This window comes from Rhinolophus sinicus, linkage group LG05, assembly GCF_036562045.2.
Source record: "Rhinolophus sinicus isolate RSC01 linkage group LG05, ASM3656204v1, whole genome shotgun sequence".
NCBI lineage: Eukaryota > Metazoa > Chordata > Mammalia > Chiroptera > Rhinolophidae > Rhinolophus > Rhinolophus sinicus.
In genome coordinates this window covers 108,930,255-108,955,022 of record NC_133755.1, presented here as the reverse complement: position 1 = coordinate 108,955,022, position 24,768 = coordinate 108,930,255, and the positions used below count along the sequence as shown (strand labels likewise).

Here is a 24,768-nt window from a genome sequence, read left to right as displayed (position 1 = left end):
TCCCTTACCCTCCACCCCTGGTAACCACCATTCTACTATCTGTTTCTATGAATTTAGCTTTTATTGATTCTGCATATAGGTGAGAACATAGTATTTGTCTGATTTATTTCCCTTAGCATAATGTCCTCAAGGTCCATCCATGCTGTCACAAATGGCAGGATTTCCTTCTTTTTGTTGTTGAATAATATGTGTGTGTGTGTGTGTGTGTGTGTGTGTGTGTGTGTGTGTGTGTATCTCACATGTCCTTTGTCCATTCATTCATCAATGGACAATTAGGTTGTTTCTATGTCCTAGCCATTGTGAATAATGCTGGAATGAACATGGAAATGCAGATTATCTCTGAGATACAGCATTTCCTTTGGATATATACCTAAAAGTGGGATTGTTGGGTCATAAGGTAGCTCTATTTTTAATTTTTTGAGTAACTTCCATACTGTTTTTCATAGTGGCTGCACCAATTTACATTCCACCAACAGTGCACAAAGGTTCCCTTTCACCCACTTCCTCACAAACATGTTTTGTCTTTTTGATAATAGCCATCCTAACAGGTATGAGGTGATACTTCATTGTGGTTTTTATTTGCATTTCCCTGATGATCAGTGAAGCTGAGCACCTTTTCACGTACTTCTTGTCCAATTGTATGTCTTTTTTTGGAAGAAATGTCTACGTAATTATTTGTTTAGTTATTTATTTTTGTTTGTTTGTTTTGCTATTGAGTTATGTGAGTTCCTTATATATTTTGGATGTTAACCCCTTATCAGATACATGGTTTGCAAATATTTTCTCCCATTTCATAGTCTGCCTTTTCATTTGTTGCTCATTTCTTTTATTGTGCAGAAGCTTTTGAATTTGATGGTGCTTTTTTTCTTTTGTTGCTTGTGCTTATGATGCCATAGTCAAAAATTTCATTGCTAAGACCAATGTCAAGTATATTTTCCCTATGTTTTCTTCTAGCAGTTTCATAGTTTAAGCTCTTACATTTAAGTCTTTAATCCACGCCAAGTTAATTTTTGAGTGGTGTAAAATAGGGATCCAAATCCTTCTTTAGCATGTGATTATCCAGCTCTTCCAATGCCATTTATTGCAGAGACTGTATTATCTCCATTGAATATTTTTGGCTCCCTTTTCAAATATTATTTGAGTGTATATTTGTATGCATGCATTTATTTCTGGGCTGCTGGTTCTATTCCAGTGGGGTATGTGTAAATTTTTATGACAGTACCATATTGTTTTGATTATTACAGCTTTGCAACATAGTTTGAAATCAGGAAGTGTGATGCCTCCAGCTTTGTTCTTCTTTCTCAGGATTGCTTAGACTAGTCAGTGTCTTTTGTTGTTCCATATAAATTTTAGGATTGTTTTTCTGCAAAGCCTCTTTCTTGTTGCCCTGCAGTGCCTACAGGGGTGGAGATGGGGTGTGTACATGAGACATGGGTAGCTTTGGGGGTGCTTATGGAGGGATCTCCAGGTGAGAGATCCCCAGTGGCTCCTGGGCAGCTTCCTGATGGAATCTGCAAAATGGTTGGTAGGGTAGGATTCATGTTTTTGCTGTACCCTGGCTGCTATTTTCCCAGCTGCTCCCCGCAGCTGTTAACTGACATTATGGTGGTAATCACTTTGCAATCTATGCATATATAAATTCACTACATTGTACACTTTTAATTTACACAATGTTATATGTCAATTATGTCTCAATAAAACTGGAAAATACAATAAAATAAGAAGAGAATACTTCTTTAAGTAAAATGATATGCATCTCTCAAAAAAAAGAAAAGCTTAGACTTTAGAGTCAAACAACTATTTCAATATTAGCTCTGTCACTTATTATCTCTGGAACCTCGGACAAGTTATTTTGATTTTCTAGTCCTCAGTTCCCTCACCTGTTATGTGGTAATAATCATTTTATATCTCAGAAGGTTGTTTAAGGAATGGAATAAATAACATGCAGTAGGCACTCAGTAAATGTTTGCCACTTATTATTGTTATTTATTATTACTTAGGATATGACAGGTTGTGTTGTTCTTAAAAATGTTATCAGTTTGATATATAAAAAAGGATAAGGAAAAAAATGATCAATTGATTAGCTTAAATCAGTGTTTAAAATCTCATATTTATTTCTTTAGAACAGGGTGTCCAAACTTTTTTCAACGTTTTTTACCAAGGGCCATATGCGTCAAAATACACAAATAGCCAGGCCACTCACTCAAGGTGAAGTACGTATTGCCTCACCTGGTTTATTTAAGTAAACTAAATATATTTTTGGAATTTGCTGTGGCCCAATTAAAAATGGATTGTGGGCCACAGTTGGCCCGTGGGCCGCAGTTTGGATACCCCTGCTTTAGAACATTAAAATTGCATTTATTGTAAGCTATTGAATAGCCTACTATGTTTATACAATAGTTAATTTAGTACTAAATAGCAAGTTTGTTATCCATGAGGCTGAAAATACATCAAAGTGATTTGATTTTTTTTTTTTTAATTTTTAACCATCTGTGTATGTTGAAAACATGCCTAGCAAGAGATACATACATGGAAGTGAGTTTATGGTGTCAAGCACAGATTATTATTTCTTGTTTTTAAAATTCAACCACATTCTCACCTTTTGATATAAAAGTTTTATTCTTCTTACCACATCTCCAGGGAACATTTTGTTAAAAAAGTATTTAGTGAAGATTCTTGGACACTGTTTTATAAACTACTTTCCATATGTTCCACTTATATATTCACAAATTTATACTTAAGCTCATTCCTTAATCTTTCATTGTTAGAATAATCTGGAAAGGCTATAAATTAAAGAAAGTAACTGGGAAATTTGGCATGTTTATTAATATTGTATCAAAAAGTGTGACTCAATGGGCTGGCCCGGTGGCTCAGGCGGTTGGGGCTCCATGTTCCTGACTCCGGGGGCTGTCAGTTCGATTCCCACATGGGCCAGTGGGCTCTCAACCACAAGGGTGCCTGTACAACTCCTCGAGTCCCGCAACGGATGGTGGGCTCAGCCTCCTGCAACTAAGATTGAACACAGCATCTTGAGCTGAGCTGCCGCTGAGCTCCTGGATGGCTCAGTTGGTTGGAGTGCATCCTCTCAACCACAAGGTTGCCTGTTCGACTCCTGCAAGGGATGGTGGGCTGTGCCCCCTGCAACTAGAAAACGGCAACTGGACCTGGAGCTGAGCTGCGCCCTTCACAACTAAGACTGAAAGGACAACAACTTGACTTGGAGAAAAGGCCTGGAAGTAAACACTGTTCCCCAATAAAGTCCTGTTCCCCTTAAAAAAAAAAAAAAGTGTGATTCAATTTTTTTCCAAGTCAAGTAGGCTGACAGAATATTTAAAGGTTAAAGGATGTAACTGACAGATAATGCCATAACTTTTACTCAAATCTTTCCAGGATCTAGATTTCCCCTTCCTTCCTTCCTTCCTTCCTTCCTTCCTTCCTTCCTTCCTTCCTTCCTTCCTTCCTTCTGTTTTTCCTCCCCTCCCCCTTCTTCCTCCTCCTCCTTCTTCTTTTTAGCTTTTTTTTCCCCTGAGGCAGTCATACTGGTGTTCTTTCCACATGATCCATGAACATGAATCTATAGAACGATTCAAATGCTATCAAAGGGATTCAATTGTGGAATTTTAAATGGGATCTCATTACTTCACATAATAAGGGAGTTTATTAGTACACACTGCATTTGCAAATGACAGCACGGTTTTGGTTGGTTTTCTCAGTAAGAGTTTTCCTGTATACTGGAGAGTGAAGTAAGGTTGTACTGGTCATTGGCAGTAAGAACACGTCAAGGTGGTGGGAAAAGTAAAGGTGAATAAAAGAGTAAGAGCTGTTGCAGTTGAATTTAATTAATGAAACCGTTTCTAGGACTCTGGTCTATGTTTCGTACCATTTCCTCACCATTGCCTTTTCTTATTCCTTTACACTTGGCCTCTCTCACTCCTTTATCTGTCTCATCCACTGAGACCCAATTATAGACAATCAGTCATAAGAAAAAAATATAAGTAAAAACCAAAGTAACATTTATTTAAAATAGATGGTTAGTATTAGATGTTTTTTTTACAATGATATGGTTCTATATGATTTTTAAAATTAAAAATAATAATCAAAGCATGGTCATCCACAGGGACATGAAAATAATGGTGATAATCACGATCCTTCACAAAAATGTTCTGCGTCAAAAAGGATTGCCCTGCATCAGTAAACTCAATGTTTCAGTGAGCTCAATAATGATTTCTCTTAATTTCTTATTCAGCAAACTACAAATAAAAGTAAAATAAATATAGCATGTATATTTTAGAGGGAAAAGAGTATTCAATATTTTTTTTCCTTATTTATTCAGGCAGCTCAGCTCTGTATGCTTAGATAGTCTCTGGAATTCTTTGTACTGGACTTACCAATGCTTGTGACCTGGCTCAAGGAAGGATTGTTGATGGACTTGCTAGTGGGTTGTAAATGTGGAGATGGGAGTTCATCCTCTATAACCAAGTAATCAGGAACCAAAGCACATGTATTAATAGAGCATCTGACATTTCCTGGAAGCTTCAGAAGTAATCAGGTTGGGTGTTTTTGATACAAATACTTATGTAATGAATAATTCTAAATTATTTGCTCAAGCTCTGAAAGGAAGCTGTGGAGAAAAGTATTCAACATGCACGTGCTTTCTGGGCATTAGTTCTCAAACTTGGCTACACATTGGAATTGCTTGGGATACCTTTCAAATGACCAGAGATTCTGACTTTATCAGTATATGGTGCAGCCTGGGAAGTGGAGTTTTGAAAGTACCACAGTGATTCTAATGTGTAGTTCAGGTGAGGCACTGATCTCTGGAATGGGGCAGAGTCTGCAGGACAACTGGAGGCTGGGTGCTAAGCCCTTGTGTCAAAGTGTGGTCTGAGGAGTAGCTGTATCTGCATCCTCTAGTTACAAATGGAGAATCTCGGGCTCTCACCTCAGTCCGAAGAAGTAAAATATGCATTTGAACAATGTCCCTCTGCACATTAAATTTTGAGAAGCATTAAGGCTCCTGAGCCCACAGGAGTCCTTGGATGGCTACGTTAAAGCTCTAATTAAAGCTAACTTCCTACCTAATCTCTTCCACTTAACCAAGCAGGCTTCAATCTTAATTTCATTTTCCTAATATGCCTCCCTAAACGAAAGAGATGTTTCTTTTATTATCATGCATTGAGCTGGATTTGAGGTCAAAGCCAGACTTCTTCAAAAGTCTAAAGGAATTTTACAAGTAGAGAAAGAGCTTGTTCCATTATAGTTCCCATAAACAGTGGCTTTCAACTCCAGCTGCATATTCAGCATTACCTGGAGAGCCTTTTAAATACACTGGTTCCACATCATATCTACTGAGCTTTAATTTGTGGGGGTGGAGGCACCCATGGGTATATTTTAAAGCTCCCTAATGGAGTTTAGTGTGCAGCTAGAACCACTATGGGTGAACTCTCAGGTTACTGACTCCTATATATCAGTGCCTCATTTAATTCAGATATAGTGGGGTCATTAATTTTTTGTCCTTGAAGACAGCTATCAATCACTTCATTAAAATGCATCAATCTGCATTATAAGCTCAATTAAATATTTAGTGCATGGTAAGTTGGTATTAATTTTACTTCTTCTCTGTTTCATAGTTAACAGTTGATTAGCTACATCAATGATGTAGTATATAAACAGTCATACCCAAATAATATTAATATTTTACTTCATGAAATAGAACACTTCATTTCACAGTCTTTTTACCTTGACATATCTTTATATAAAAATTAGTTTGTACTTCCTTAGTGTCTGTCATCTGAAGAGTACAAAGAGATAGCTATAGAGTGCTACTTGGAAGGAAGACCACAGCTCTCATCAAAAATCCACAAAACAGATATAATCTAATACAACTTTCTGGCTGCCATGCCAACACTGCATATCAGGTGAAATGATATACATAGATTGCATTTTGTCTCCAAACACAAGTTGAAAACAACTAGGAAATAAGATAACTAAAGGAAGTGGTTGAGCATATAAACTTAATTGAAGAAAAAGAAACATGTGACCTAAGTAAAATGAGCAACCTGAATCTACACCACTGCCAAACCATTTTGAAAGTAAACTCCACATACAACAAACAAATAGAAAAATATGCAGTTAAAACCTCCTCTCAAATAAAGAGTTTTATTTCCATCTTGAAAACAGAGGCTTCAAGGACTGAATTCCAATACAAATGGAATTTGGGTATTCCTCAGTCAGTCATCTGTTTGGGTCCTTAGATTTTTCATTTATAAAGAAATATTTGTTGTTGAAGTAATTATTGCAAATATTACTTGCGTGAGAAATTGTTAAGGTTTATAATGTGAGAATGACATTTTCAAGTACAGTGATAAATACAAACGTTATCAAAGCCACACCACCTTTGAGACTCCTGTACTGCCCCGTTGAGAAAGGCTCCGTCCAGATGCTGGAAGACTCCTTTAAACCCAACCTACCATAACTGTGATGGTTCTTTGAAAACTTATGATTTAAATTTTAATTTATGTCATTAGGAAATATCAACATTAAATTCGAGAGACCTCAGGCTACGGATGATCTTATTTAAAAAACTCTTTTTCATTAGGCTTAGAGTCATTCTTAAACCAAATCTTTAAGTTAAATGAGAATCCTTAATGGCCTATGAAGAAAGGCTATCACTGTAAATTGTATCTAAATATAAAAGGATTACATATTTATGACTAAATGCTTAATAAATGATGAACCATTTAAATGAGAATAATCCCATTATGTGCACATTATAAACTTTTCCCATAAATCTGTTACTGAAATATTGACATTTTATCATTTGCAACTCTTAGAAGCAAATCACATAGAAGAAAAACAATGGTCTTAGGCAGATTTGGGGGAATGTAACAATCAGTTTAAATAGGTACCTGTGTTTACCTACTGGGTGATTATAGTTTCTTTTGTTCTGTTAACAGTTTTAGAATACGTAGACTTGTCTCTGCTTCCATTAACTTTAAAAGTCATGTTAAACATTTAAAGGGCAAAATTATGAACCATATGGAGGTTAGAGAAAATTGCTCAGGATAGGTACCGCTTTCAGACTTTTCTAGTAATTCCCTGTATAACCTCAGGTTAAATACTTCACTATTGTGAGTAGATGCCCCATCTTCAACAATGGGAAGTTTGGCTAGATGTACTCTAAGGTCACTTTTAATTCTCAAAATACCCTATGGCTTAAATTCTGGTTTAGTCATGATGTAGTGTAAGTAATAAATAGGGTAACGTATTTCAATTTTGAATTTTGATTTCAAGAATACTTACAGCTAAGGCTGGTGGTCCCGGAGGCCCTGTATCTCCCTACGATAGAGTAAAGAAAAGTTGCAATTACCAATAGTCTCCTTTTGAAACATGTTATTTATAAATTTTCTGAATGGATAGAAGCAATGTCTAGCTAAATCTTGAAGGAAAGAATAGAATTTTATCTTGATAAAAGTCTCTGTACATACCATGTGCTTTTAGCTCTCATGATATAAATATTACCTTGTGCACTCCCATGCTTTTTGCAGAACTTGTTTTGCAAAGCTAAAATAATCTAATTTATATTCTTTTGTCTACTAATCCAAAATTAGAAAGAGTATCTCTTCAAATATGGTTACTTGCCAATGGAGCAGCTGTGAAGTGTCACAGTGACAGATAATTTTTCTGGAAAAGTTAGTATGAGGATCAGCAGAAAGAATAAATGGATGTCCCCACTCCGTGCCTCCCAGCTGCAAGAAGTGGTCGCATTGCCTCCTCTAAAGCTCTGCTGAATCGGCATTGCACTTGCCATCATTGCACTTGCCATCATTGCACTTGCCATCAATTTTGCCTACATTTATGTAGTTTTCAATACTAAAATTGCTTTGCTGACCTATGTGGCTACAAATTACCAGGTGGATATATTGACCAAGTATACAAAATGTTTAAAAAATGATTCATCTAAAAGTTCACTGTTTCCCAATTCATAAATATTTCACCTATATGCCTGTGTATCAGTACCCCTATTTAATTCATATGAACTCTTAGCCATTAAGACCAAGCCTCACTGCTACAGTCTTTATTTAGGTGGACACTTCTGGAGACCACACACTATGTGGCACAAGGCACTGGGATGTAGTATGCTCATGCTGACCGTATCTCTATAACTTTCTCTTTCTCATCTAATATAGTCACCTCAAAAGTTAAGACTTAGCATTGTGTACTCATTATTTTTGAGACAACTGAATTAAAATAACCAATAATTGTGAAGGAACATTGATGTAGCTTGAATCACTCACTGAGGACCGATTTGCAAGACCAGCTTTAATGCAGAGGTAAATATTGAAGACAGACAAGGGTTTCTAAACATGCTGAGGATGGAGAACAAAAACAATGCTAACCACCCACACATACAACTCTCATCTGATTGGGATCATCCGATAACCTTACACCAAAAGACTCTTGCTTTTACGATTTCTTAATTCTAGTTTCAAGGTGAATTGCCAATATGCCATTATAAAATGGTATACGAGCAAAGGTGGCAGGAAACGGAGCATTCAGACTAAGAATGAATACTAAGTTGGGCTCCTTTCCCCCAAAGGCCACCTGCCTCACCATTACATTAGCAGCGCAGTGCTACTGCCAAGGTTCCCTGATCCAGGACACGGTTGTTAATTTGGTGATGGAATACCTAACGCTGTTAAGCAAGGGAGAGAGCAGGGAAATCTTATAAACCCAAATTCATGTTGACTAGCGTTTGTGCATTTGGTCCCTTCAAACTAATTAAATGAACCCAAAAGACTTTTCTTGTTCAGATGCTTTGAGCATAACAGCCTTTGGTTAATTTTAACAAAATTAACTTTTGGCAGGTAGACAGTCTCCATGAAAAGTCACTGCACAGTTTCCCAGGGTTTTCTTAAGAAAAGATTGGCACATTTCTGGGTGCACATGATACCTTTTCTCCTTTTTGGCCAGGTGGACCACGAGGACCCAAGTCACCTTTCAAACCCTGCACAAAAAAATACAACCAATGTGATTTCTGCACACAGTTCACAGAAAGCTTCAATTTCTAACAAGTCATTCGTCACAAAATAAATCATAATTTACTGAACTCCCAAATCCCATTCTTCAGTGTGTCATATAGAGAGAAACAGAGACAACTGGCACTAAAATGACAAGCAACATCTGTTCTGTGGTGGGTACAGATACATTCAATCAGTGTGAGTCCTCAATACTGCATATTTGTGCAACTTTGCTTCCTGCTAAAATTACATTAATTCACCATCTGGGAGAACATCATTTAGATTTATATGAGCTTTGAAGTATCCACTTTGGATTAAATTTGTGGATGTTGTAAATACCTCTGATTTAGCACTGATTTGGCTTTTATAAAGGTTGCCCCCCAAATTCAAGATTTAAATCAAAAACATTTTTATGTCTCTATCAAGAAATCTAATTGTGGGGGGAAATGAAATGAAAGATGTATTCTTTTCCTATCACTCACAAAGCTGGAACTAAAATGTAATCTCTTTTCTGTTTTAAAGTATGTTTTAGTTCTCTAATTCTTATCTATCTCTTTTTATTTAACCTGGACTTATAAAGATATCAAATGAAAGCATATAAGACATAGCATATGGATAAATATATTCATGAATCTTCTAAACTCCTGGGTATTTTAGTGGGTATTTAGTTGATCTGACTCAGAAATGACAGATTTCAGAATAGCACAATAGATTTCAGTGGAGGAGATCAGTTTTACAGCTGAATGTATTCATAGTGTAAATAGAAAGTAAGATAGACACATCCTGTGTGGTAAAAAAGAAAAAAAAAAATCTTTCCTTGTCCTTAATTTAACACATGGAATAAGAGAAGAACAATAATGGAAAAAATAAGTATTCTGAAGCCACACAATGCCCAGTAAATCTGGGTGTCTTACTGTTGTTGTTCTTAGCTGAAGGATCCAGCTTTCACTGCTCTGACATTTCATAGTGAATAAACAATGACAAATGTCATCATCCGTAGCTACTCAATACAGATGCCACTAATGGATTTAAAGGAGCAAAAGAAAACTGGGTACTTAAAATCTTGTTGCAGGGAGTATGTGAAAAGTGTGGTCTTACACTTTAAGAAAAAAATTTAATGGAAGAAAACAGCATCTCATTGGTAAATAAAACCTTTGTAATTGCGTAAGTATTTCTGTGGATGAAATTTATAGCTATGTTTCTTCCATCAGTACCTTGGAGTATTTGTAGAAAAAGGATGAGTGAAAAATTAAATCATATTTGAGAGGTGATATTCTCTTATTATTTAAAATATCTATTCCTTCCCAAATCAAGCAACACATACTCTATTTATACAGGTCTCTGAAGTAAAACTTGGCACCAACATATTCTGAACACTTGGGAAAAGAAAAATGCCAGTTCTATGAATAGATTTTATTCTTAATTCACTCATTCATTTATCCATTTATTCAATAAACATTTATTGTATACCTGTGTGCAGTCACTCTTCTAGTTTTTAGACTTGCAATGGTCAATACAGTAGCCATGAGCCACATGTAGCTTTTGAGTTCTTGAAATATGACTCGTCTGAATTGACATATGCTGTGACTGTAAAATACTATTGGGTTTTTTGATAATCCAAAAAAATGTAAAATACTCATTCATAATTTTTCTGTTGATTATGTATTGAAATGATAACATTTTGCATATGGTATTAAATAAAATATATTATTAAAATCAGTTTCACCATTTCTTTTTACTTTTCTAATGTGGCTGCTACTAGAAATGTAATACACTTACATTTCTCTTGAGTTTGTGATATTATCAAATAACATATACATAAGTATATACATAATATTACATAACATATGAAGGTCTGACAATTAAGTTCGTGAACTTGTTGCAACGATATTGCTAACCTTTTTTGATATCAGAGAGATTATTCATTATGAATTTGCACCAACTGGACAAACAGTTAACCAAGTTTACTATTTGGAAGTGCTGAAAAAGCTGCATGAAAAAGTTAGACGAACTGAACTTTTTGCCAACAATTCATGGCTCTTGCATCATGACAATGTACCAGCTCACATGGCACTGTATGTGAGGGAGTTTTTAGCCAGTAAACAAATAACTATATTGGAACACCCTCCCTACTCACTTGATCTGGCCCCAGTAACTTCTTTCTTTGCCCAAAGATAAAGGAAATATTGAAAGGAAGACATTTTGATAACATTCAGGACATTGAGGGTAATAGGACAAAAACCCTTATGGCTATTCTAGAAAAAGAGTTCCCAAATTGCTCTGAAGGGTGGTCTGGGTGCTGGTGTTGGTGCATAGCTTCCCAAGGGGAGCACTTGGAAGGTGACCATAGTGATATTCAGCAATGAGGTATGTAGCACTTTTTCTAGGATGAGTTTGTGAACTTAATTGTCAGACCTCCTATAACAGTGTGTTATGTTACTATTAGATAGTATTATACAAGTATACAAAAAACAACACAAAGGTGACAAAGACTGTCCTTGACCAAACTTTAGTCAGGCTCCTCTGAGCCCTTTTCTTGACTAGGCCTCAACCTTGGTCCTAGTCCTGTCCTATGTGGCCTATCTAGTCCTGTTTTAGCAAGAATCTTGCTAAGTCACTTTAGAGAGAATCCCCTACCTTTGATATCTGATCAAGTTCTTCACCGTCCACCTTTGATATCTTTGGCCTGCCTTTAGCAAGAATCCTGCTAGGTCAGTGTAGTAAAAATCCCCCTACCTTGATTTTTGCTCTTAGTAATTTTCCATTCATTGAGCCATCACTCCATTTGTTGGCTATAAATCCCCACTAGTCCTGGCTGTATTCAGGGTTGAGCCCAATCTCTCTTCTTCCCTATTGCAATACTCTTATGCAATAGTCTTGAATAAAGTATCTTCCTACCATTGTAACAAGTTTCAGAATAATTTTTCTCCTTAAGAAACCCAAAATTCCTGCCTTTATGGAACTCATGTTATGAGAGAAGGGTGACTAACAATAAACAGATCAACAGGCTGAATATGATAAGTGTGAAGGAAGAAAGAGCTGCTATTTAAGTTGGGGGTCAGAAACAGCCTCTGTGGTAACATTTGTTGTTTCAAAAGATCCAGCCATGCTATTATTTTGGGGTGCTGAGGATAGAGGGGACACCTAACACTAAAGCCTCCAGGATGAAAGGAGTGTCATGAGCAAGCAGGTAAGGATCAAGAGATAAGTCAAGATTAGCCAGAGGTCATGACACACAGAGAATTGCAGGCCATGGTAAGAAAAATAGGTTTTGTTCTAAGTACAATGGGAAGCTACTTATTGTTTAAGACTGGAAATGACATGATGCGACTCTGTTTCAAAAAAAAAAAAAAAAAATCAAGAGGGCAGTATGGATGAGATGGATGGTGACAGTGGAGATGGAGAGAAGTGGTCAGATTAGGCACATACTGGAAAGCAGGACTTGCAGACACCCTGGAAGTGGGGACAGAGGCACAGAGGGTGTTTTGCACTTGGCTTAAATAACTGGCTAGGAAGCTCTGCCATTTACTGAGCTGAGAAATTTATAAAAAGAGGTTTACTCCCATCTTGCATGTGTAACACTATACAGAAAAAAGACAAACCTGAAGAAAGAAATGGCTGAGAAAGACACCAATTATCTATTTATTCAACAAAGAGTATTACACATCTACAAACATGTCAGACTAAACCTATGAACCTATGAATATGCAAACACTTTTTTTAAATGGAAGAGAACATTAAACACAATATTCAGGAAAATGGCTAGCTCTGGGGCGGGACATAGGAATACAGAAGTTCTGGGTACATCGGTGCCGTGTTCCAGTTATTATTATGATACATAATCATCATATAGTTTACATGTTACAAAAATATTATTTTCAGGCATAAAGCCTAAACATTTTTTCAGTATTTCTGTCTGACAAAGTAACCCTGACTGCAACTTCTGGGAAGGAACTTAATGACCATTGATTCCGCTACCTATCCCTGGTTCAATCAACTATGGTCAGGAAGGGGGTGGGGGAATCATGTAACCATTACAAGTTGATGTGAATATTAAGGGCTATTACAGAAGTACATAGCAGATGTGAAAGGAGCAGTTCCCAGAGATGGCTAATTGTATCGGAGGTGCTCAAGACATGTGGAGTTCAAAAGAGTCAGGAAAGGAGTGGCATTTTATGCGTAATCTTGAAGAAGTTATTTAAGCTTCCCTATAAAATAGGTATAAATAATCATTAGTTTGAAAGGTTGTTCTGTAAACCATATGTTGTAAAAACACTAGCACATGGTAGGTACTCAATAAATGCTGATTTTATTTATCAAGTCTAAGTTGAAGGGATAATTAATAGTTCATTCTGTTCAGTTTTGTACTCAATTTGATGGATATGTAACAACTGTGTTTTACCTCACGTACGAATAAATGCAATTGAGAAGTACTGCAGTCGTCAAGCTTCTACTTTTATAGCCATTGGGTGGGCCCATGTAACTCATGTCTCCCTGCGACACAGTACAATGTTTTTTAAGGCCATAGCATTATAGAAGGCTCCCAGGAACCAATCTATAAAATGCTTTTCTCAAGTGCAATTTTTTCCTCGTGTCACACTGGGGCTATCAATGGTTACTGAGTGCTGGGGAGGAAAAAACAGCACTCACCATAAAACATAAAGACTCAAGTGCAACAGACTCTGAATTCAATATTGAATAAGATAGGCATCTGTTATCAAGGGTCTCAATAAAACTTGTGTATATAAAGATTTCAAAAGCACAATAGCTGATTCTGTATGTTATATGGAGACAAAACTCATTTAAAGGCAAAAGGAAAGCTAAAGGACAGAATTACAACTAGAATTACAAAAGGCGGTAGACTACGAAATTAATTTTTATCAGAAGACCTACTACTCATGGTATGTAGCATCTTCAAAAATCAGAAGATGGTACAAAACAATGTTATTTGTTAACATATTTAACCCACCAATCAGTTCTTTACCTATTCCACTGACTGCATCTTATTCCCCAGCAATGGCACCAGCTGCTGCCAAATGATATCTCAGCTTTGTGATTTTAATATTTTTGTATTCAGTATTACAGATTGCATTGGTATAAGGGGATTCACGTGATTGTTTTAGGAACATCAGATGCTATAATTCTGATAAGGGATGTTTGAAAGACGATAATAAAGCTTCTGAGGAAGAGACTAAACTCAATGACTGAAATCTACTTTTCCAAGTTTATGTAACACCACAAAAACAAACAAGTGAAAATATATTTCTATTAGAGACAAATGTGTTTTATTTAACCCAGTTTCTAAACATAGCAAATATTTATATAGCTCTTACTGTATGTGAGACACTATCCTACATACTTTACATATGATAACTCTGTAATCATCAGAAAAAAAGCACCTATGAGTTAAGAGCTATTAATGTTAAGATCCCATTGTGCAAATGAAGAAACTGAGTTATGGAGAGAATAAGTAATGAGTCAAGCAATATAACAGCTAGACAATAGCAGAGCTGGGATTTGATCCCGTGTCTTCTGGCTTCAAAGGTCACACAAACAACCTTTTAAGACTCCCATGCAAGTCGGTCCTCAGATGCCATTGTTGAATGTATCTCATAGTAGGTCACAATCAGAATCATTTAATTATAAACCAGAATGTCTGTAAAGCTGAGGTCTTATAGTTTGAAGGATAAATTCTAGCAATCCAAATTTTTGATAACTTCAATGTATGGTTGGCATGCATTATTTAGACTAGATATTTGTTACGCGCCATTTACACTATATGTATTTAGCCCAATATCTTTAGTCTAATATTCCAATAATACAAAGTTTACATACACACACACACAGAGAGTCAAGGATACATTTAGAAAGATATCAGAACATTTTTTGTCCTAATGACTAAGATCTGCTACTGGCATTTAGTTGGTGATCCTCAAGGATGTTAAACATTCTGCTCTTGTAAGAGCCCCACATGGGAAAGAAATGTTTTGCCCAAAATGTTAACAGTGCCCCATAGAGAAAGACAGAGCTACTGCATACTCCCCTTTAAATAAGGTTTACACTTTCTGAAGTGAACTTGCCCATTTTGTGAGAAAGCTGGCACAGAAGAAATTATTAAAGGATACATTTACATCAAGATATATGTAATATGCAAGAATAAAGATTTTAAAGAGGCTTTTGAATTCATTTAGTAGGAATATTAAATTCTTCCAATTTTCTCTGACTTGGAAAGTATATAGAGTGAACTGGCCCATTGAGTTGATTCACTAAGCATTCCAAAAGGCTATTTCTGAAGTTATAATCCCATCATGGCTTGACTTTAATTCAAATTGAAATAGCTATTATAATACCCTTCATTCCCTAAGAACGTGTACCAGCGATTATTGAAAGTCTGAGTGAACTGTCATAAATGCTGAATGGTTTTAGTGTGTAGAGTCAGTTTATTTTTGCATTAGAAAATTGGCAATGACAAATGTGGTATGAGTTAGTGGGAAAATAAGAGACTTTTCAGTTAAGCATGTAGGATTAAAGGCTGATTTTACCATTTTCTAAAAGAAAGCTGCTTAATTTCCCAAGCTGTTATTGCTTGCCTCTGAAATAGGCTAGCTAGCCCATAAGGAAGTTCAAATTCCTCATGAGAACAGTTGATGGACTCTAGCTTAGTATTCACACCACCACTACCAACGATGTGGTAACAGAGCACTTGATTCTTTACTCCTAGTGATCATGAAGGGGAAAGAGAACTTTCGCTACTTTCCTTATTTCTCCTTAGTCATGACACCTAAATATCTTTGGCAAATTTAAGGAAAGGAAAATAATATCATCTCTATACATTAACAAGGGACCAAATGAGATAAGTTAGTTGCTGTGCTCTGTCATGCTTTATGATGTACCTAATGAGCTACATTAATCAATGACGATGCTAAAGAAATGTCACCCTGTGACCGGGGGCATGTGAAGGACTCTTCCAAGATCTTTCTCAAAGAGGAGAGGTCGTACTGCCCACTAGGCTGTGGACTTTCTCCACAAGTTGATCTGTTCAGATTTGGGACTTACACAATGGCTGCCAGAGCATTTGGTCATGTAACAGGCACTCAAATATATGTCTGTGTCAATTGATTAATTCTAAAAAGCCATGTCACCTTACTTTCAGACACCACAAGAAAAATTTCCAAACCTCTAAGGTAATGTGAATATAGTTTAGTTTTCAAACCCTCAAGTCTCTTTCCAATGTTATCCAAGTATTTGGAAAAATCTCTTCTCTGTTTCAATTCTAACATGATCTTAATGAACTTCTAAAAATATTCGTTTTATTCCTCACAGCCACATGTATGTAACTTGGTTACATTTTGCAGCACTGTAGTTAATTTCTTTTAACACTCTTGCACTTTTTGCAAGATAACAACCTTCCATAATGAATAGTCAAAACCTTGGGCGAGTCTTAAATTTTCAGTGCAGTCAAGTGCCAAATTATATATATATTTTACCTCTGCACTACCACTACCTATGTCCTCCGTTCCATCTCTGTTATCCTAGTTTAGGCTCGAATTACTTACATTTTAGTCTATTATAATAATCTCTCTGTTTTTAAAATGAAACATTAGCAGATAATTATTGAGGACTTAATCACTCCAAACACTTACTAAGTACTAGGGATTCCAAGAAATGGTCTTTGCTTTCATGAAGAGTATGAAAAAGAAACAAAACACACAGGCAACGGCCCCAGATCTCTCAGGTTTATAGGACACAATGTAAAACAAATCTTCATTTAACACAGCTTAGACCACACCTCCCCTCCATTCAGAGGAGGGAGGACAAACATACAGGATTTTCCATACTCCGACTGCAGCTGTATTCCTGTTTTATTTTCCCCATAGTGCCTTACGTGTGTAGCAGGAATTCCAGAAACCTGAATGGATGCTTTAAATTTCACCATGCTTTTCATATTTGTAACCTTCATAATCTCTTTAGAAAATTATAGTGATGGGGGGACTTTAGACTCTATTCATAGTCCATCACTTTAGACTCTGAGAAGTGATTTTTCTCAGCTAGTGACAGACCTGGGACACACACACACACTTTCCACTCCAGGCCTCTTACCACTTTTGGAGGCATCAGGGCCATGGACGTGAATCAGAGGTTCTATTTAAATGTATGGCCCAACGACTGCAACATTCCATGTCTTGAGGTACAGTAAGGAGGTAGAGAAAATGCAGAGACTCCTCTAGTGAGAAGCCATTGGTGCTAGTTCCCATTCTCTGGTGTTTTAAAAATGACTTTAAAGGGGAGAAGAACAAGAATGAGGATCATATTAAAGATATGAATGGGGCACCTTAGGATGCAGACAAAAGTAAAGCTGTGGGTACGTGAGGGTCAGGCCTCATGCCAGTGCTAACTACTAGGTTAACCCATTGGGTATTTCTCTTTCAGAGGCACCCCCCCCTCAGGTATCCCTCTTCCTTTGTCCAAAGGCCTCAAGTATTATAATGATCAGCTTCCCTTCTCACTATAATTATCTACCACATACAAGATGGGTTTCATAACACCTCTGTGGCATTAAGGAGTCAAATCTAGCTTTTTTATTTGTTTATCCATAAAGCAAGCAGTGTGGTCCTTCAGAAACTTTCAAAAACATTTTTATGCAAGAGAAGAAAAAGAAAGAAAGAAAGAAACTGGAAACTGTGGGGGAAAAAATGAGTCTCACTGTGGATACTTTCCCAGTAAAGTTTATCTTTAGTAAATGGCGAATTAGATGACCTGATGTAAGAGTTGCCTACATTTCAGAGGAAATCCAGATTTGGAGTATCCATCAAATTTCATTGTAACAATCAAAGTGAAACTCCAGGGTGATAACTGTCCTAAAGGGAAGGGGAGGAGATGGTAGGACTGGAGCATACTCTAGGCAAGTGTATCCAGGAAGGTGACAAACTAGTGCAATAGAGGGTGAACAACACAGATTTGAGGACACGTTTCCCTTCCTTTCTTCCCTTTCTAGTCATCACTCTGATCCTATATACAGACCCCTCAGGAGATGGAGATTTGGAGTAAGATGAGAAATGAACCCTGGGTAAGAACACCTGCCACAGCGGAATGTAAGAAGAAAAAAGACACCAAAAGAAAGACTAGGAAAAATGCAAGGCAGAAACAGCAAGGAAGAAAGGGCTGTTGATATAAGTATAAAATACAGTTGGACCTTGAACAACATGGATTTGAATTCCTGAGTCCGCTTATGCATGAATTTTTTTCAATAAGTGTCTGTATTGTTTCTGATTTGTGGTTGGGAGTCCGTGGATACAGAGGGCTTACTGTGTGCATTGATCTCCGCTATTTTATATAGGGGACTTGAACATCCGCAGATTTTAATATCCATGTGGGGGTCCTGGAACAAACTAAGTTTTTGGTGAGTCAAAATTTATAGGCAAATTTTTTACTGTATGGGGGTCAGAGCCCCTAACCCCTGAATTTTTCAAGGTTTGACTATGTCTAAAGCCAATGAACTATCTGTATTGAAATTAAAAACAGTGGGCCTCTATCGAGCCATGTGAAAAACTGCCTTGATTCTTGATTTTGCTCTGATTGTGGCTAAGTCTTTCAAGAATGGTAGAGTCTTAATAGGAGTAGATAGCCAGCATATTTCAGTAGTAAAATGTAAACAGAATATTAGAAAAAAGAGTTAGGCTTACATCTTGTCCATTAATGCCAGCCAGACCTGGATTTCCTGTTTCTCCTTGCTCACCCTAGAAAGACACAATTCATACAATGAAAAATGTTATATATAAGAACTTTTGCTAAGAAAAAAACAAGAGAGTGACATTGTTTGAGTATTTATAACAATGTGATTACTTTGCTAATCCCTTAAAAGAAACATTTATTAAAAAAAAAAAAATCTGAGTTTCAAAACGAAAGAGAAGTTTAAAGGTTCAAAGAAAAGCTGCATAAAAATGATTAGAGCAGAAATAAAACAAGGATTATTTATTTCCTTCTATAAGCAACAAGGAACTTTCTAGAGGGCAATTTGGCAATATATATAAAGGGCCTTAAATCTGTTCATTTTATTTGGTCCAGTAATTTCACTTCTAAGAATATATCCTAAGGAAATAATCAGAGATGAAAAGTTTAGGCACTAAGACATAGAGCACAATGTTATTTATAGTAGTAACAAAAGAGAAGCATCCTAAGTGTCCACTAATAGGGAACTGGTTAAAAAAAAATTACGGTATATAGATAGAATAGAATACCCATATGATGCAGCCAGTAAAATCATGTTTAAGAATTTTATTTTAAACTATAGGAAAATTTTCATGATGTAGAAAGTAAGATACAATTAATGGATTGACAAATTCAGGGAATAAATGTTAACCGGTACCTATTTTTATTTAAAGTTACAAATGTTCAAAATGGCCACTAAGACCATTGTTGATGAAATACACCTGTAGTGAGATATATTCTTGTCTGATTACCATCTGAAAGGTGTATACTTTTATTGGTAAACCCTGCATATCTATAGTATAATTAAAACTTTTATAATGTCTGCTTACTTATCTACCTACCTACCTACCTACCTACCTACCTGTGTATCCATCTACCTCGGGGTCTTAGAAATAATACTGGAGGAGAACAAACCAGAACAATAAAATGGTTAATCTGTGCATTCTGTGATGATGGATGATTTTTTTTTTTTTCCTTCACTATACTCTTCAGTGTTTTAAACCAATAAACATGTATTATCTGTAAAATCAGTAAAGTGTTTAAAATAAATCAATATATGATATGCAGTAAGAAGTCATCTAAGTTCCCAAGTCTATCACATATCACTGTGTGTGTGTGGGGTGGGGAGTAGGGTGGGATAGCGGTGGGCATGTATGTGTAGGAGGGGAAAGAGTAGTAGTTGTGCCACTGGGGTGATTTTTATTCTCTTTTTTATATATTCTATTGTTCTCCATTTATCTTAAAAAACCACATTTTTATTTGCAAAAAAAAAAGTATAAAGAAAAGCAAGCACCTGATTTTCAGATAATGCATTATACACTCTTCAAAAGAAATACACATGCACAGTCCCAGTCATCTGAGACTACATATTATTACTGTATTGAAAACACAGGATTATGAAGAAAAAAACGCTAGTGGGATATAAGAAACATATATAGTATATAGGATAAACAAAAGCATATAGGAACACATTCAATGAAAGGTTCAAGTTAGGATGATGCAGAAAATTTTTAATTGAAATGGAAGTGACACTCTAGAATTGTGCTGTTCAGTGGGATAGCCACTAGATACATGTGACTGTTTAAATTTCAATTAAGATGAACTAAAATTAAAATTCCAGTTCCTCAGTTGTCCTAGCCACATTTTAAGGACTCAACAGTACCTTTAGAATAATATATTTCCATCATCACAGAGCATTCCATTGGACAGGGCTGATGCAGAATATGTCATTTTTTGACAGAAAGCACAGTAAGAATTAAGAGGCTCAGAAATATACTGAAGAAAAAAAAATCTATCTAGTAAGGGGGTCAGAAACAACAGTATCTAGATGTTGACATAAATTGTGTTCAGAACAAGTTAATAGAATGAATTGAAATTTTTGACACAAGAAAACAAATACAATTCCATGTAGATCATCATTAACTTTCAGAATGTAATTAAAAATGAATAGTCTTTATTCAAAATTAATAATTCGCGTAGGCAGAAAAAAAATAAACAACCTTACATTTTAAAGAGGTACGTGCTTACAAGAAAATCAGCAAGCTTGACAGTGGTAATAAAAGTTTAATAATAATCATACATAGTTGATATTCAAATGGGGTTTATGCTTCATGGCAAGAAGATAAGAGATGTGACAGAAGGCTAAAGAAGAAACATGCCTCTTCTAAACATAACGCTTTGATCACTAGAAAAAAATCTGCAGTGGATTTTAAAACATGTAATTTTAATATAAAAAGTAAGTATAGGTTACTGATTAAAAATATGGTTCATAAAAAACAAGTCATTTACTTTATACTATCATGGTTACTAAACCAACCCTTTTATAATGTTTACTATGTCGAGCACTGCTTTAAGCATGTTGCAATTCTATGACAATCTAGGATAAGATATGATTATTACTCTCATTTTATAGATGAGGGAACTGCAGACAGGTTAAATAACTTGACCCGGGTCACACAACACTTAAGGGACAGGACCCTGATTCAATCCACGCAGTAAGGTTCCAGGGTCTGAGCTCTAAAACTATTAAGCTCATTTTTTTTTTAACAGCTTAGGGTCATTAAAATTATATAGTATACTGGATTTCTGCAAAGCAGGAGCCAAGTCTCTTACCATACTTATCTCTCAGAGTAGGAAACAGAAGTATAGGTCAGGTAATACTACTATTTGTGATTAGGAAACCAGCAGAGGAATGGTACCTAGTGGATCCCTGGATCTTTCTCTCTTGCCTATCAAGTTTTCCTAATCTTGGCATTATTGACAATTCTTTTGGGGAGGCTGTCATGTACTTGGTAGGATGTTCAATATTATCCCCAGCCTTTGCTCATTAGAGTAGCCAGCCTCTCTTCTAACCCCTCTTGCCTCAATACTGACAAATAAAAGTCTTCAGTCATCGCCAGATTTCCCAGAGAGGGTCAATGCCTCCAGTTGAGAACCACAAGTATAGTATGTATTACAAAGATATGTATAACAGATTCATAGCATGAAATGTTATAACAGACGGAAACAATATGCTATAATAAACAACATGGGCTTTACTAAGAAAAAATGTGCAATCTTAAGTGAATTCTGGGTGGGTTAGAGAGCCCACTTAAAAATAAAAATATTAAAAAGTGAGTTATGACATCATAAAAATGGCAGCGTGAGGTGAGCCTCTTGAAATCTCCCCTGGACTTTACAACAAATTGAACAACTATAATTCCACAAAAGACTCCCTGCACAGCAAACAGGCAAGACGTGCAATTGAAATCATCCAAAGGTGGGCAAATTGGATGAGAGGGGAAGGAAGGAAGCAGGAACTGTGGAGATATGGGGTTCACAGGCTGCAGAGCGCAGATGGAGCTCAGAGCTCCCTCCAAGCTCCCCGCATTCCAGAGCTACAGCAGCCGTAGGAGAGGGAAGAATACAGACTGCTAGCGCTCCGATTATGGCCCACAGTCCCTCCTGAAGGATTAGTATATAGCACAGCTGAACCCAACGCACTCACAGCAGATACCTCGGAGCAAAGACTGAAGTGAGAAGGGTGAAAACGGCGGTTTAAGCCCTCACCACCGAGCAGAGAATGGAAGACTTAGGCATGGAGCCCAGCCACCCACCCCTCCCCATCCTCCCAGTTATAGAAGCAGAACAGAAGCAGTGTTAGATCAAAAGAACAGAATAGTTCCAGTTCTGAGAACTGTAGCCGCAGTCATGGACTCACAGTCCAACTAGTTCTGGGGAAGGGGAGGGAGCCTTGGGTGCAGGACTGGCTGTGGTGGTGGTCACTGCCATTGCTCTGGGCCATCTCTTACAATCCACCCTGCCCCTGTCCTCACCTTTCTGCGTGGATCCCTGCAGGAGTAAACGGAACCACTGAAACACATAGGCTCTAAAACAGGTGCAGGAAGAGGTTTGGAACTTCAGAAGCTCTCTGCATCCCCCTACAGAGGCAGTGACCTGTGACCCAGGCGACCTGTTCACTGAGGAGAAGGCTGCTTTCCAGGGAACCCCCCCAAATGTGTGAGAAGCCAGAACAGTGCAGAGAAAATGTAACACTACAGCATGAGAGAGAATAAAAGGTGATGTATGACCCAGGTAAACTGTTCACAGAGGAGAAACCCACCTTCAAGGGAATCCCCGCATTGTGTGAGAAGCCGGAATAGTGCAGAGAAAACATAACACTACAGTGTGAGAGAGAATAAAAGGCTGCAGTCAGAGAGAAAATAAAACATTCTACCAAAACCTACTGGAAAACAAAAGAAAGACCTCTTTCTATCAACCTGTTGCAGAACCCACTCCTGTAGATGTCTAGGAAGAGAAATAATAAATCAGTAATTTCCATGAATAACCAAGGCAACAAGACAGCTCAGAAAGAAAATGAAAAGTCTCCAGAAAATGAACTTAAAGACATGGAAATAGGTGACTTAAATGACCGAGAATTCAAGATTGCAGTTCTGAAAAAACTCAACGAGATGCAAGAAAATACAGAAAGGCAGTTTAATGAACTCAGAAATACAATAAAAGAAGAAAATGAACAGTTTACCAAAGAGATTGAAATTTAAAAAAAGAACCAAATAGAACTTCTGGAGATGAAAAACTTAATAAAATAACTGAAGAATGAAATAGCCAGCTTAGGTAATAGAGTTGACCAGATGGAGGAAAGAATCAGTGACATCAAATATAAAAATCTGAAAATGACACAGATGGAAGAAGAGAGAGACTTGAGAGTTAAAAAGAAATGAATGAACTCTACAAGAACTTTCCATCAAAAAGAGTAATATAAGAATAATGGGCATACCAGAAGAAGAAAGAGAGAAGGGAGCAGAGAGTATATTCAAACAAATAGTCGACAAGAACTTTCCAAACTTGTGGACAGAACTGGATCCTCGAATCCAAGAAGCAAATAGAACACCTAATTACCTCAATCCCAACAGGCCTTCTCCAACGCACATTGTATTGAAGCTGTCAAAAATTAACAACAAAGAAAGAATCCTCAAGGCAGCCAGGGAAAAGAAGACGGTAACCTACAAAGGAAAGCCTGTTAGATTATCATCAAATGATTCAGTGGAAACTCTACAATACAGGAGGGAGTGGAATCAAATATTCAAACTATTGAAAGAGAGAAATTATGAGTTAGAATAATATATCCTGTAAAGATATCCTTCAGAGATGAAGGAAGAATGAAGACCTTTCCAGACATACAAAAGCTGAGGGAATTTTCTAACACACGACCTGCCCTACAAGAAATACTAAAGGAGACTATTTGACCGGAAACCAAAAAGCAAAAGAATACAAAATCATGAGTAGCATTACGAACAGGCAGAAGCGGGGCACGGCTACCCTATACCAAATAGGACATTATACACTTAAACATAATATAAAGGGTAAAGAAGAAAAAAAATTATGAAAAGAGGAAAACTGCAAATTGTTATTGCAGCACAGAAATCAACTCACAGCATAAACAGGGCTAATCTGTGACAACAAAAACATAAAAACAGAGAGAGTAAAGGTCTGACCTGGCACCAGGGGATGGAGAAAGTAAGTATGCTGAAGAAAATGGAATACTCTAAATACCAAACTTTCTTTTACATAAACTTAATGGCAACCACTCAAAAAATTCAAGAACTGAAATATATAACATAGAAAAGAATAAATAGAGGGAAAAATCATAGAATACCACCACACTGAAATAATGGACAGCAACAAAAAGGCAAAGAAACAATGGAGATACCATCCTACCAGAAACCAGAGATAGGATGATTTAAATTCTCATATATCAATAATCACCCTAAATGTAAGTGGACTGAACTCACTAATAAAAAGTAGATTGCATCAAAAAACTAAACACAACCATATGCTGCATCCAGAGACACATCTCAGCTACAAGGACAAATATAGACTCAAAGAAAGGGTGGAAATCGACACTCCAAGCAAATGGTATCCAGAGAAAAGCAAGTGTATCCATACTGATATCAGATGAAACAGACTTCAGGATAAAAGGTAACAGGAGACAAAAATGGACATTTCATAATGATAAAGGGGACTATCCAACAGGAAGACA

General features: G+C 36.7%; 2 protein-coding genes across 2 annotated transcripts in view; both read right to left on the bottom strand.

The window, feature by feature from the left end:
* FAM135A (family with sequence similarity 135 member A) overlaps window positions 1-22,859 on the bottom strand; it is a 461,750-nt gene extending 438,891 nt beyond the window's left edge. Inside the window, exon 1 of the mRNA XM_074333158.1 lies at window positions 22,856-22,859. The gene's annotated coding sequence lies outside the window, so the exon portion shown is untranslated. The remainder of the gene's footprint in view (window positions 1-22,855) is intronic.
* The window catches only part of COL19A1 (collagen type XIX alpha 1 chain), a 313,236-nt gene that overhangs the window by 158,372 nt on the left and 130,096 nt on the right, over window positions 1-24,768 (bottom strand). The window contains exons 12-14 of the mRNA XM_019749266.2: window positions 18,704-18,757; window positions 8,954-9,007; window positions 7,303-7,338 (exon numbers count right to left, since the gene is read on the bottom strand). Coding sequence (XP_019604825.2) covers window positions 7,303-7,338; window positions 8,954-9,007; window positions 18,704-18,757 — 144 coding nt within the window. The remainder of the gene's footprint in view (window positions 1-7,302; window positions 7,339-8,953; window positions 9,008-18,703; window positions 18,758-24,768) is intronic.